The 14,720-nt window shown below is 46.4% G+C and overlaps 1 protein-coding gene and 1 long non-coding RNA gene across 2 annotated transcripts in view; one reads left to right on the top strand and one right to left on the bottom strand.

The window, feature by feature from the left end:
* Nucleotides 1–4,665: 4,665 nt before the first annotated feature.
* LOC134175012 (uncharacterized) lies at nt 4,666–7,444 on the bottom strand. Its single transcript, XR_009968869.1, has 2 exons — nt 6,796–7,444; nt 4,666–5,239 (listed from the first exon to the last, which is right to left on the bottom strand). It is a non-coding gene; the product is annotated as an uncharacterized LOC134175012 (long non-coding RNA).
* Nucleotides 7,445–7,539: 95 nt separating this feature from the next.
* The window catches only part of MSN (moesin), a 42,456-nt gene continuing 35,275 nt past the window's right edge, over nt 7,540–14,720 (top strand). The window contains exon 1 of the mRNA XM_062640420.1: nt 7,540–7,691. Coding sequence (XP_062496404.1) covers nt 7,680–7,691 — 12 coding nt within the window. The 5' untranslated portion in view covers nt 7,540–7,679. The remainder of the gene's footprint in view (nt 7,692–14,720) is intronic.

Raw genomic sequence — 14,720 nt, 5'->3', positions numbered from 1 at the left:
TGGGTGGGAGAGACAGCATGAACATTTCCCGGATTAGACTCCTGTTCTAGGCATCTCCTGCACAATAACATTCTGGGTTGTTGGGTTTTTTTAGGTCTACTTCATGTTCCAGCCCAGAAAGAGCTGCAATACTTGCCTGGACAACATTGCCATGGGTCAATTTGGTGTTCACCTGGAAAAAGCTTGCCATTTGAGCAGGAACCAAGAGGAATGTCTTCAGTATATAATGTTCCTGCATTGGAATAAAAATGGCTGGCAACCGCCTGTATATTTTTAAGGTTTCCAGAAATAGATCTAAGTCTCAGGCAAAATGAATGGAGCCAAGACTTAGATGGAAAGAACTGGTAAATGGTCATTTGTCTGAAACGGTTAGTGCTGAGATCATCTTCCACGTTATACACTGCTACCTGGAAACACGGCCCAGTTTTCTTTTCCATCTTTATGGCTGTCTGAGCCCTACGTTCCAGTGTATTGATTCCCTTGTCCAAGTTTCAGTACAGTGGGGAGAACTGGCTTAAAGTTAGTGGCAAGACTGAGAGCTCCCTCCCTGCTCTGTAGGAGCTGGAATGCCTGGAACACCAAGTCACTGTTAGAGCCCTGGAGAAGCAGAGGGAAGTCAGATTATAAGCAGCTGCTCTGTGAGTGAGGGAGAGAAGGTTTTCCAATCACAGTGGCAAGTGAAAGAGGTCAGGAAGAGATGAGTGGAAGCAGGGGCTAACTGGAGGGTAAAACACTCATGGAGGTGCATACTTACATTCCCAGGGGAATTTGATGTCAGTCAGTGAAGCCTGAATCCATGGGTGAGCCTACTAAGTTTTGCAGAGGGAGAAGGAGAACTTAGGAGCCAACTTCAGCACTGCAGTTTGGTGCCCAGTGCACCCATGAGCTAGCGTGGCTCCCAGGAATGGCTCAGCTGGCCTGAGGCTGAAGGTGCTATTCTGGCTCATTTGAGGCTGTCTTCCTTGGGGGTTACTGTCTCCACAGTGGTGCCAGGAAGTCTGCATGCCTGCTTGCTCCCTAACTCAGTTCTGCTACCACCATCCAGGTTAAAATCCATCCAGCTAAAAATGTTTGAACAGGTTCAATAGACACACAAGCAAGCCTGGATCATTTTGACAGGTAAGCACATCTACATTAACAAGTAGAATGGTGTAATAGGAGCAGATCTGGAAAACAAAAGAGCTGCTGCTGAATATTTAACATTCACACTAAAAGTGTTTCAGAGGAACTTTGTTTTTGACTTGCTCTATTCTGATCCAGTTAAATGAATCATAGAATCCTATCCTATTCTGTTAAAGAGCAGACAAGCTGTACAGCTCTGGAGGACTGCTGTTGTGAAGTCTGCAGGCTGCAAACATAGCAGCCCAAGAATGTGTTCTGAATGATCATCCAGAAGATAAAGCCTGGGGAATGAAGAACTAGAGGGGGTAGGATGTACATGGGGAGAATGGAACACTCCAGTAAATACTGGTGCTTTGAGATCCCTCAGCTGATGATGACAAATTTGAAGCTAAACAGACTTGCCTTTATTTTTTCCAGCTTCCCTGGGTGACAAGTAGTGACTTGGTTACAGCTACAAAGATCAGTGACATTTTGTCACAGAAAATTATTGTGCACCTAATCAAAGTTCAACAAAGACTATCAGTCCTGGTTATAATCAGGAAGCTTCTTCCCCTGAACCAGGGCTGGTAAACTAGTGGGACTTTGTGCAGTAATTGGTGTTTCTAATGAATTTGGAAGCAGTTGCCAAAATGATACGCTGTCACTTCGTTATCCTCAGTGGGTTAAATTTAGCCCTGATAGATTTCTGTTGACTGCACTGGAGATACATACAGGATATGGGATGGATATTTCGCAAGGTCTCCTTCCTCCCTGACTGCAGAGCTCTTCCTTTGTCGCCCCATGAATGAAACACAAAGAGCCCTGTCAGGCTCCACAGTTTTGCATGAACTTAAACGTTTGTGAGGGAACAGTAAATATCACCACGTGTCACAGGACCTCTGGCCTGCCTCCGCTACCTCCTGTCATGCAGCTAGAGACTCCTGCTGTGGCATCTCATTGTCAGTATTGGTGATCCTTGTGCCTTTGGAAGGGGTTTAATTTAAATAGCCAAAACATATTAACCTGAAAATCCATCTTAGAACTGGCTTCTCCTTGGTTCCTGTTCAGTAACTCTCAGTTTGGTTCTTCTATAGCCCCTTTTCTCAGACTGACTGTACACAATTACTCCTGATAATTACATGTTGAAGCCTTCAGAAAACCCCAAAACTCCTATCCAGTGGTCACCTGTATCAGAAGCATCTGGAGCTTGGTACTCAGCCTCAGAGGTTGGACCAGGCACTCATGTTCTCTGGCAGGCATGGAAAGAAACTTCTGGTGGCCTTCCTTACAATCTCTGAGTTTCCAGTCTCCGAGTCAGAAACGCAGTGGCCCTATATGGCTATCGCACTGGTACCATCATCTTGGATCCATATCAGCCACCTGTGAAGGAGGCAGAGCAGGAGAGAGGGACAGGGAGGGGAGCAAGGGGAACATTCCCAGAGAGCCTGTTTCTTTGGGGCACTGAAATGGTGAAGTTCTATCCTGAAGACTCCAAGTCACTTCCCTTTCTGCAACAAAACCTGTTAGTGTTGCGTGTAAGCTCTGTTGGTCTGAGCTCTATTGAATAAAAAGTTTGCTAGGTTTTATGTCTAGAAAGCTTTGGGTTGTCCTGCTAAGAAAGTAAGGTGGATGAGGAGCAGAGCAACAGGTCTTGTTAGATTTTGGAGCTGTAATTGTTTTTTCTGTCATGGTTGGTTTGTAGTGAGGCTTTGCTGGTCTAGACAGCTCTGGTGGGTGTCCCATGGGCTTTGTGGACAGCCTCAGGGGATAAACTGCATCAGTAATGTAGTGTTTTACCTTTAGCTCCCTGCTCCGAGTATTTTTTAGTTGACTGACCACTGTAAATGCTCAATAGCCTCTGAGAAATACATATGGGTAAGTATGTTTCTGTTTGGATACACATTACACCATTAAACCTGTCAGAATAAACACCACTGGAGCTACTTCTTCGGTTAACTATCTTTCCTAAAACTGAGTTTGATTCCTCCCATCACCCATGGGAGAAATTTCTCTTCTCTAGGTTGGGAGGGATCAGTGGGCCTTACCCCACCTCCTGGCTCTGAGGAGAAGGCATCAATGTCAGCCTCCAAAGCTCACATCATTACTATTCTGCATACATTTCAGAGCATTTCTACATTAGCACCTTTCACCCAAACTGGAAAAATATGTTCCCATTCATTGTTTTGTCCTTGCTAGTTATGTTATCTGTTACTTGGGCTGTAAATATTTGAAGTGAGGTCCCAGAATATCCATTAGATTTCCCCTTGTTCCCCACATTGCTGCAAAGCAGTACAAGGTGTAGAAAGCAAGCAAGAGATGAGCACTTGCTCCTATATGGTACATAGAAAGAACAACTGGAGAAGAGGCAATTAGAGTAGAAAGGTGGTTCTTGTTTTTTTTCACATGGTCACTGCACACACTGCACACCCTTTGTCTGGTCTGAAAGTCTCCCCTTGCACATACCCCAGACACACAGGGATGTGGGCCATACACTGAGCCGTTGCTCCTCATCCTGCCTTCTCCCTTGGTCCCTTCAGGGGCCTCACTGGCAGTGGGGGACCCATATGCCAGGGGGAACTAGGACTTTACAGAGCATCTGCAGACTCAGATCCCTGGGATTTCCAGGCAGTTCCAGCTATTTGTGCTGCAAGGAATGGACAAGCCTGGAGCTGGGGCTATACACTGTACTGAGCTCCATTCCTCAGGGTGGAAAGGGAGTCAGATAAACGGGGTCACAGATGCAATGGCCCTATCAGCTCCTGCCCTGTACCAGCAGCTGTGTGGGAATGGAATTATTCTCAGCCTTTTCAAATCCTACCTCCTTAGATGTTGTACCCTCTCCCTTTCCTTTGCCCTCTCATCCTCCCAGCTTGAGAATCACTGCAAAAGATTACCCTGGTCCTCAAAGCAAGGCAAGGGTGTTTGTAATGAGTGACTGTGTTTGGGAGAAAAGATGCTTTTCACGCCAAAACACAGACACTAAAATGATCCAAGAGCATCATCAAAGGCATCTCACTGTGAAACTGTAGACATTACTGTCTGAGCAGTAGAAAACTGTAAGAGCAGGTGAAAGAAGCTTACCTGCTGCTCAAAGAATAACTCATAACCAGACTGCTTAATTTAAATATAGGACAATCCAGGACTACTGTGTGGTGAAGGTAGTTCTCCTACTATGGTAACAATTTGATTTTCTGCCTCCATTTGCCTGTGTGAATGAAACCGGATTTCTTTCAGCCCTCTGACATAAGTGCACATTCTAGTATGGAACATCTTTTCTTTATTGTTGTTTTTTTGGAGTGTGTTTATTTGTTTGTTTTTTAAATGACATGGTGGCAAGCTGGATGGAATAAAACTTCAATGTTCTGGCAAAGCTACGTGAAGGGCAGTTCAAGTTACCCAGCACTAGTCCCAAAAAAACACATGCTGATGAAATGGTCCCTTGCTTAAGTGCTCATGCTACGTAATTCTGGTATTTCGGACCAAATAATGTACGTTCTTTTTCTGTTGAAAAGAAGGTACTACAAAAGGTTTGATGTAAATGAAACCAAGACAATAAATCCCCAGTGAATTATCAGACCTCCTCCCAGGAGAATGCTTAATGTCATCCTGGTCTAATCTAATTCTGAAGTACTTCAGTATTATTTAGGCTCTGAGCAGTCTGGAAAAAATGCATTTTTGAGGCCCTGGGTAATGTTACTCATCTCTACAGCCTCCTGCAGGGAGGATCTTTAGTCAGCTGACACTTTTACCCCTTGGAATCTCACCCTGCAGTTGGGGAGGAGAGATAACCCCTGCCTGTGGCTCTCAAGGAATCCACTCATGTGGTTGTTCTCACACATGGCCAGGCAGGGAGGGCTCAGCAAGCCTGATACCACCATCCCTCCTCAGCAGCTGGCACAGGAGAGGTCTGCGGGGGAGGCGAGATCCTGGTGCAGCACCTCCACAGCAGGAATTCCTCATGACGCTGGAGCTGGAGCACCACACAGTTCAGATGTTTGGGATGTCTTGTCCTCCCCCTCCACAGGGAAGGGAAAGAGGAAAGGAAGAAGCATGGGATGAAGTAAAGCATAGAGATTTACATGCCTGTCACGGGGCATCGTTGTCTTTCAAAGTGGCATGAACGGTACTTTGGCTGTTCCTACGAGTAATACAGAAGAAGGATGAGAGGAGTGGCTGTGGTGAGAGAGAGTCTGTCGTGCTGTAGAATTCGCTTTGCTTTGTCTTGTCCCCGCAGACTGTTTGGAGACTGCTTGACATACAGTTTTTCACTTTCTGTGCGTGCGGCCAATGCCTGGCACACCGTGACTGGGAATGCCATTGCTTAGGATCTGACTGTTTCACTGATGAGCTTTGTTTGAATCACTGCTCCTATCGTTAGCACTGTGAAGAAAACATTAGGCCCCTGGATGCTAAACTATGGCTCCTCAAATCTGGCAAGGAAAGACATAGACTTTTGTCTTCTGAGGTTTTATCATCGTCATGGAAAAGAATGATTAAATCCTCCAAATAGTTACCTCAGCCACTCAACAGAAGGGAAGTCGGAATAGAAGTCTCAACAGAAGCAGAATTGGGATCTCCCCATTATATATGATACTGTTTGCATGGTAATGAAGAAATCCCCAGAGTGCCACTTGAATTCAGTGATGAAGCTCACGCCCAACATTCCTAAAATTGTGAGCAAGTGCCTGTATTATTCTGGATCTCTTTGATAATATCAATTTTCGCAGGAAACAAGTGGAACCCTTTCATGGAGCAGTCTTGTTTGACCTAGTCTGAGGAAGTCTCCATGTAAAAACAAGTCAGAAAAGGAAGAAAACTTTGTAAACAGGCTCTTAGGGAGCCTGTGACTTTTTGTGTAGAAAAGTTGCACCAATTTACATCAATCCAATTACACTGACTTTAATTTCTATGTAGACACAGCACAGAGATCCTAGTTTAGGTGAAACCTGCATATTCAGGTGGAGCAAACAAAGCTTATGGGCCCCATTTCTATCTCCTGCCACGTGGGCACAGGAATAGTTCTATTACTCTCTGTAGTATTACTTCTAGTTTACTCTGGGGTGAGGCAAGGCCTCGTCTCTCACAAACTTCATTTTCCTTTTTTATAGGGTGAGAACTAATCTGGAGTTTCTCTTTCTCACATAGTGCTGCCTAGTGAGGAAACATCACATTGAAAAGCAAATCAACACATTTTATAAGCCTCTAGTTTTAGAATTATTTATGTTGTACTACATATGCATTTACAACAATATTATTCCTGGGGGAATAAAGAAGAAAAAACTTCCTTTCTGCAGACCCCGAGTATTTGATTATGGGTATTTACCAGGCACTTCAGAACAAACTGCAGCTTTTAAAGACGTACAAAGTGTTATTACGAATCTGATGTCAATTCCCAACATACTTCAGTTTAATACTAATGCCAGCAGAATGGTATAATCAAATGAAAGAAAATGGCTTGCTCGGCAGGAGTCTGTGCTGAGCTGCTCAGTAGAGCTTGGCATGCTCTCTGCCTATTTTATATCTGAATTTATGTGTTCTCGTATTAACATACTTTTCATTTATCCAACATGCTGGGCGAAAAAAGGAGTCTGCTTGGGCTTTCCACCAACCAAGATGGCCTAAAGATTGAAAAAGCTTTAGTGGATTTGACAAGGAGACACCAATCAAAAAAAAAATAGGAAGATAGGTTTCTACTTGCCTGGAGAAATGAGATGAGGTGGCTTCTTTAAATCCCCATGAAAACGCTGGATCTCGATTCTCTCCATCAGTGGTTCCAACACACCGGTGACACAGCAAGCTTTGGTGAACAGTCTACAGCTGGTCCTCAGACTGTTTTGATCCATGAATTTGACTGCTCCTTTATACTGTGTGATTATGGTGGTGGCCGCTGAGAAGGCTCCAAGACTAGAGGTGGTTTGTCTGCCAGGCTTCGGGGAGCCACAGCCCCGTGTGCTTTTGAAGCACCTGGAACTGGATTTGTGCTTTTTAGTTAGACACTCATGCGAACCTTGCAGGTGAGAGCACTGAGGAGACTATTGACTGAAGTGCACCCAAGCAGGTATGAGTGGGGCCGAATGAGGGACAGGATCCACCACCTCACCACTACGGCCTTATTTTGAACAGTTCAACCGCCCATAAAGTAGCCTCTTTTTTAAATAAATAATGCTTTTAGCAAGAACCACCAGTGCCCCCTGACAAGCAAACAAACTTCAGCGTTCAGGGCCCCCACTTCCGGGGCGCTGAGCCCCTCGGCTTCTGCCCGGCGGGGCTTGCTCCTTTCACAGACCCCTCTCAGGGCATCGCTCCGATCGCATCCACCAACGCTTCGAAGCCTCCCGGAATCCCAGCGCAGCCCCGGCCTCCCTGCGCTGGATGGCCGAGGAGACCAGGGCGGGAAGGCGGCAGCTCCATCGCCGACCGAAGGCGTGCGGGTGCAAGGCCAAAGGAGGCGGGGCCGGGCGGGGCTTGCGCCGGGGCGGACAGGCGCGGCGCTGAGTCCCGTTAGAAGTAGCGCGGATCCCGCGGAGAGCCCCACCGGCGCAGGAGGAGCGACCTGCCGTGCCCAGTCCGCCGGGAAGATGCCGAAAACGGTGGGTGCCGCCGGCATAGAGCCGGGGTGCGGGGAGAGGGGGGGGCCCTACCGCTGCGGCCGCCTCCGAGCGGGGCTGGGCGGGTGTGGCGGCGCCCGGGCCTCGCGGCGGGAGAGAACGGAGACGTCCCGGCCGTGGGGGCTCTTCCCGGCCGTGGGGGCTCTTCCCGGCCGGGAGCAGTGGAGGGGCCTGGGAGGGAGAAAGCAGACGAGGAAGGCGGGAGTCCCGGGGAGCGCGGGTCGGGCGGGCAGCAGGGCGCGGAGCGGAGCCGCCCGTCCGTCCCTCCGTCCCTCCCTCCCTCCATCTTGTGCTGCGTGCCCCGCCGTGCACCCCCGCCTCACTTGTCCGGGGCGGTGGCCGGGCTGGGGCCCCGCCTGGGCCGCTGGTGGGTAACGGGGCAGCGCCCGCGGAGCCGCACCAACGGTGCCGGCAGTGTGCGCCCCGGGCCTGGGGAGCCGAGCGGGGTGAAGCTTACGAGAGCCTGCTGCGGAGTTCATTAACTCTATGGCCGCCTCTCCTGTGCTCTGTGCAGTGAAGTTGGGGTTTTCACAACTTGTAATTAGTCAGCTTGAGTTGCTAGGGAGCCTTGTCCCAGCTTGACTCGAAGTATTTCTTGGCTGGAGAGATCTCGGTGCTTCAGAAAGCCTGGTCAAGTCTGTACTTGACTCTCCTCCTCGCAGCAGGAGTTTGGTGACTAATGAGGAGCATGGGTTTTTTCCATTTAATTTCTCCCGGTTGGAGTAAAAGAATTGGTCCTGGCCCTTCATTGATAAAACAGGAAGGAGCAGGCTGGAACGCTCTGGATGTTTCCTCGCTGGGAGTGATCTGAAACGGCCTAGGAACACCAAATGTTTAAGCAAAGAGACTATGGTTTACGTAAAGGAGAGGAAAAAAAGCCCTAAACAAAACCCCATCCCTGTGCAAGTGGAAGTTGAAATGGAATCCACCCTTACTGTTTTTTTTTTTAACGCAGTTTAATTCTATTACTTTAGAATAGGTCCTGGATGCCTGTTTGACTGATTTCGGCTTCTCCTGTCTTAAATGCCAGCTTCCTGAGACAATAGCTGGCTTATTTGCTTTTTAAACATCAACATCTGAAAGGATATCAAACTCGAGCTGCTTAAAGTTTGAGACAGTATTTTCTGAAGCTTTAGAAAGGCCTTCAGACATCAGCAATGATTAGTGAAGATTTACTTCCTAAAAAAGCCACCCTCAGAAACCTTACAGGCATCAAGTTCGGCAAGATTAACAGAAGTAGCTCGGGTTAGGGGACTTCAGTGGAAAATGTAGTTGAGACTTTTTAGCCAGAGAGTTCACAGTTGTGATGAGTGACTTCTGGTGTGCCTCAGCCAAGAAATCCTGAATATGTTGCGGGGGCACTTACGAGGCAGGATTCCCTCTAACAGGCTGAATCCAAGTGTTACGACACTGCGCTGGCTGCAAGGTGCTCATTGCAGCCTCTGTGCCTGCAGGCACACCCAGGGCTGGATTTGCGCTCTCAGTCTGCTGCTTTCTGGTTCTGACAGAGCAGTTCTGCTTTCGGAGCTTCAGCAGATACAGAAATGAGAGTGCTTTGCTGTGACACTGCGTATTGCGCGCCGCAGAAAGCGGTTCAGATGTTTGTGCCTGTTGAGGTGCAGAGCTGCAGGCCTCCTGCTCTATCAGCCCTCGGTTTCCTGCCCCATCTGCCCTAGCTGCAGACTCAACTGAAATAGTATTTTAAACATTATTTCTTGAGCTGTGGTTTGCAGGAACAGGATGTGCTGGCATAACTGTGTAATCAGTTCTTCATGTGAAAGAAACGCAACTGCTGGTGTGCTAGCTTAAGATTTGCTAATAGCTACTCAATTAACAAAGTAGTAAAATGCAAGTGACTTTCTCCAAAGCAGGTCAAACGTGGGTGAAACTTGAGCAGTTAGATGTAGCTATATGTGAGCTTCATCACAAAAATAAATCCATTGTGAAGAAGACGGATGGAGGAAATGTTCCAGGGAACAGTTCTGGCTGGGCAGGAAAAACATTTGTGTCTAAAGTGTTTGGTAGCTCTTATCATTCATCTCACCAAGCTTACAGAACATGCTGCTGCGTGGTTTGAGCAGCAAAACCTGTTGAGTTCCGAGTACCCACTCCTTGTTAAGCTAGGCTAAATGTTAACACATCTAGCTAGAGATTGCCATTTTCTTACATGAGATTTGCTACAAGTGGCACTATGCTTTTGGTGCACTATTAATAGGAATCCAAGGTTAACTCTAGTAACCTTTGAACTAGTGGCACGTGATTTGCTGTTGTGAAGTGTAGTGTCTGCACAACTGGAGGGTTTGGTTGTTGGAGGCCTTATAGGTTATGTAGAAAGTCCATCATGGATCAGCCAGCTGATCCTGCCGTGCTCTCAACAGGAAAGCTTTACTGGTTTATCTAGAGTGATCTTATCGGTAAGCAACTAACTCCCAATTTATGATTTTTTTTTTTTTGTTCTGAAAAGCTTGCAAGAGTTGAGCAGTTCAAGAGCACACCAAAAAGGGCAAGTAATTCCCCCCACACTTTGTATTGTAGAGGGATGGAAGTAGCTGAGTGATAAAATGCCTCTTGGAAGCCATTGTTGAGCTCTGAAGTCTCTTTCCTAGTTGAGAAGTCTCATTATTGGCCATGAGTAGGCTCTGATCTCATGCTTACTGACTAGTGATCTAGTCTCTCATTGAGTCATTCCAGGCTGGCAGAGCTGAAAGTCAGCTTCTAAATCCCGATAGAAGTGAATGAGGTGTCATGTTGACGGTTAGTCCAGGCCCCCTAGTTAATCACTTGACCTTTAGTATTACAAAAACCATCTTAGTTGGAGGAGTGGGAGGGAAAGTGGCCTTTTTTTGTACCAGTCATACCCATTTAATGGGCTGATACTTTACTGTGTTTTTAGCTATTGGGAAAAGCAATGCCGTATCAGGTTTCATTAACTGTTTTGCCTATGAATGAACATACATTGTGACTATATGAATGGATAGGCCACTGAACTTGAATTGTGAGCATCTGTCGTGTAAATTCAACTATCTTGTCACTAGGACTTGAGCTGTTCTGGTTTAGGTAACGTACCCTTTACTTGTAGAGAAATGGGTTTAATCAGAGCTAATCTCATGAATACAGGAACCTTCAAACTAAGGTATAATAAAGTTTGGACTCCTCTTATTGTATTAGAATGAAGTGTTTCTCTTGATGTTCATAAGTCTCCAGGTTTCTAGGTCAAAGTGTTTCTGCATAGAAAATCCACTTGAACAAGCATGAAGTCTTCAGCACAAGAGAGTAGTAGGATTCATAGGTCTCAGGTCAATGATGCTATTTAAGATCTTTTTAACTCTTTCCTGCTGTTGCCTTTTCCTTTCGTATTTTCTAATGCTCAGTGTAGCAATAGTCGTAACGGCCTTCGGGGACCCTGTCTGTACCTTAAATTGGTGGTTGTATTAGACTCCAAAGGTCCTTGAAACATACCCCCTATGTTCTTTGGAACTGCGTGAATCTGGTTAGAAGAGATGGGTAAGTATCAGGAGAATCCTCTGGGTAATTAGTTTCCTGATGTGTAGCTACTTGTTACCATTTGCGCAACTAAGTAACAAAACAGAGCCTACACTTGTTTGTTTGGGTGATTGATTTATTTACTTTTGCTCGTGTAATTTGCTAGAGGTCTTAAACTGAGGGCAAAAGGTGGACAGATGGAAGCCATGACTTGGAGACTTTCTTGGATGTCCTGGGTTTGGATCCTGTTGCGCTATGAAGGACCCCTTGGAAGCATTTGAGATGCCTTCTCTCTTTTCCAAGGACAAACCCTTTGGTGTTGCATCTCTTCCTCCCTTGCTTATTGTAACTTGGGAAGCTTTGCAGCACTGATCAAAGTTAGGCTTTGGGGGACACGGGTGCTAGCTTCTTAGGCAAACTCAGTCCATTGTATCTTCTAATACTTCTGGATACACAGAGGCGTTGCAAAGCCCTGTATTTGAGAGCTCCCTATACAGTGTTGCTCCTGTTGGTGAATTTGCAATGTCTTTGTACTTCAGCAGCTTCAGTAGCTAGAAAGTGCTGAGTATACAGTAGAACCAGGTAAATTAGTGGACTGGTATTCAATGACTTATCTGTTGCTTTATACCTGCTATGGGACTTTACAAACCAGGAAAGACCTTTACACCCCAGCTTGTATTGTATTCATCAGTAGATAAAGCAGTTAAGCCTGATAATGAGCAAAAGCTTGGTTTGGTACTTCTGGGCCTTCTGTGTTTAAACGGGGAGTTTAAAGAATACCGTTGATAAACTAGTGTTTGCTTTGTTTTTACATACTGGTGTAATCCTGCTTCCCCTTCTTAACGCAAGCATTTCACCTAATGTCAGTATTGTGCAGAAAGCATCGCTTACAGTGGCTTCAGACTGGTGGTCAAGAGCTACTGTGAATGCCTGATTTGATTTGGTAGTCATAATCCTGTTTTTGAAACTGTAGTGTGACAGCGTTAGGCTTAGAATGCTTATCATATCAGAGGTTCTAGAAGATGAAATGGCTTAGTTGAGTCCTTTTGGTTTTGACCTCGATTTGCTGCTTGGGGCAGATGAGCAAGAAGGAGGTTGATGAGGTGCACACAATAAAAGGAGCCCAAAGAAAGCTTTAGATCGGCTTCTGCTACAAGAATCCTGTGGGGAAAAAAGTGCCTAATAGCAGGGATTGGTCATCACTCAATCCTTACAAGTATCCTGTCCCCTTAACACTTACTGGCAGTACTTTTTCTGGGCCCCCAAGGGGTTGCAGTGCTTTCCTTGGGGTAACTCACGTGCCTGATTAATCACCCCTGCAGGTTAATTACAATTCTTGCTTTTCTCGTGAGGATTGCTCATAAGATGTCTTAATATGGACTCCTTTTTTTTTGACAGGAAATGGCATCACTGCCTCTAGAGGAAACTTGTTTCAGTTGTTTTATGTATATCTGGTCTGAAGTGAAATCCTCCTGCGCAGAGCGCGCTCAAGTCCCTAGGTGGCTGCATGACAGACGGCTGATGAACTGAAACCGAGCCGTTTAAAGAGCTTCAGTCTTCGCTTCTTGCGAAGCTGGGTGTGCAGGGGAACAGGCCCCTTCCCCAGTTGCTGGGCTCCGCCTGTCCCTGTGGATCAATGGCCACTGCTTCCAGAGGAGCTTCCCTGGAAGAGGTGGCTCTGGCCCCCCTCCAGGTTAGGGAGGAGACTGACTAAAAGCTTCCTCTGCTGTGGCTGCGTCATCTCCTGGCCCCTTTCCTGGCTTGGGGCAGCTCAACCAACCTTATTTGGCTGACTTCTTTCTTTCTTCCCCCCCCCTTTATTTTTTTTCCCTTTCCTTTTCCCTTCTGAGCGGGAGAGGGGCCTCCCTGAATTTGCACAATAAAGCTGTTATCTGTGCTTAATCGCTGCTCCGAGCACTACAATGGGGTCTGCTGGAAGAAAAAGAGCTCCGAAATCTCCACACTGACTCCTCGGGTCCCATCCCACGTCTCCCTCCCGGGGTCTTGTTTGTCTGTCTGTCTGCCAAAGGATTATCCTAGAAATCAGTTCACCCTGTGAGGAGTGTCTTTGCTGTTGCAGGCACACTTTGGAAAAGAGGAAATCCCTCCTTGCCCGGGAATAATCCAGGGCAATTAACTGATGTAAATTAAGAGCACTAGTAAGCATCCAGTTCATTGCTTGCTTTTCCCTAGGGGTGTTTGGGAACAGCAGGAATTTGCATAGTGCAGCCAATAGTACTGCATCAAAGGAGTTTGGTTTTATCCAATCTGAAACTTCTCAAGCAGGCTGAAGTCTCTAGATTCATGGAAGGCCACTCTTCCGGGCAAACCTCTTAGAGACAGCCACAGAAGTGTTACAACTTGGAGCATTCCAGTAGTTTGGAATTTGTGGGCATAAACCCCACCCTTCTGACTCCAGTAGCTAATGCTGGCTCTTACTGGGATGTTTAAAAGGTTGTGCAGTAAAAACTTGTCAGGGATGGAGGAAGAGAGAGTTGCTGGCAGGCTTGGTCGTTATAAACGATGCAACGGTTTGGAGGCTTAAAACCCGAAATTGCAGAGGTTTGGGCCTTATATTGACAAGAGACAGTTATAGCTGCAGCAACTGGGGGTACATGGGTAGGTGATCTACTGCTGCTTCCTTCCTGTGCAGCTATGAAAGGATATCTTCGCTTGTATTAATGTGTGATCCTCCAGTGGAGTATTGGGGCAGTTGGAAATTCCTCGCCTTTTGAACTCTCACTAAAAGGGGAGAGAGCACTCTTTAAGAGGTTTTTAATGGTATGACCCCTGCAAAATGCTTTCCCAGTTGTTCTGACATCTCTGAAGCTGTAGTTGTCCTGAGGAACCTATTCAAAAATACAAACTTTGGATGAAGGAATGATGTTTAGTTCTCATCCTATTCCCAGGCTAAGAAATAGGAGCATTTGGCCATCCTGGGTGTCTCTCCCTTTGACCACTGCTGGCTGGCAAATGGTTACAGGGAAAGGCACAGGGGTGCTCCTAAAAGAGGAATGAATGCAAAAGCTCTGAATCTGATCCCCTCCATAGAGAAACATGCAATTGGGCAAGAATGAGAGGACTGGCAGAGAGAGAAGAGATGGGCTCCTCTCTGCCTGCAGTGATTTTGGGTAGAGAAAAACTAAATCTCAGAAGAGATCAGGAAGAGGATAACTGAAGCAGTGAATAACTATGGCATGGTATGGGTTGTCCAGACTGATCTAGGTTCTCTTGCAAGTTTCTAGCTCTACTGGTCAACTTGTTTGTTTCATAGAGGAAGGCTACTCAGGAGAACAGACTTTAGTGGAGTGTGAATGCTGTAAAACCTGGGTATTTTTTCCTTTGTTTTGGGAGGGTAGGGGGTTATATCTGTGTCAAAGAATCCTGTATGCAGCATATTAGAGAATCGCTATTCTATGGTTGTGTGCCTTCCTATAATCTCCAGGTATTTTTGAAACAAAAATGATGGCTTCTGCAGCCATGAGCCATTCCTGTCTGTATATTGCTGATTTATCCTTTTCTCCATAG

The sequence above is a fragment of the Pezoporus occidentalis genome, unplaced genomic scaffold (assembly GCF_034315485.1).
Source record: "Pezoporus occidentalis ecotype Australia unplaced genomic scaffold, CSIRO_AGI_Poc_V1 ctg65, whole genome shotgun sequence".
Classification (NCBI taxonomy): domain Eukaryota; kingdom Metazoa; phylum Chordata; class Aves; order Psittaciformes; family Psittacidae; genus Pezoporus; species Pezoporus occidentalis.
This window is presented reverse-complemented; position numbering and strand designations above follow the sequence as displayed.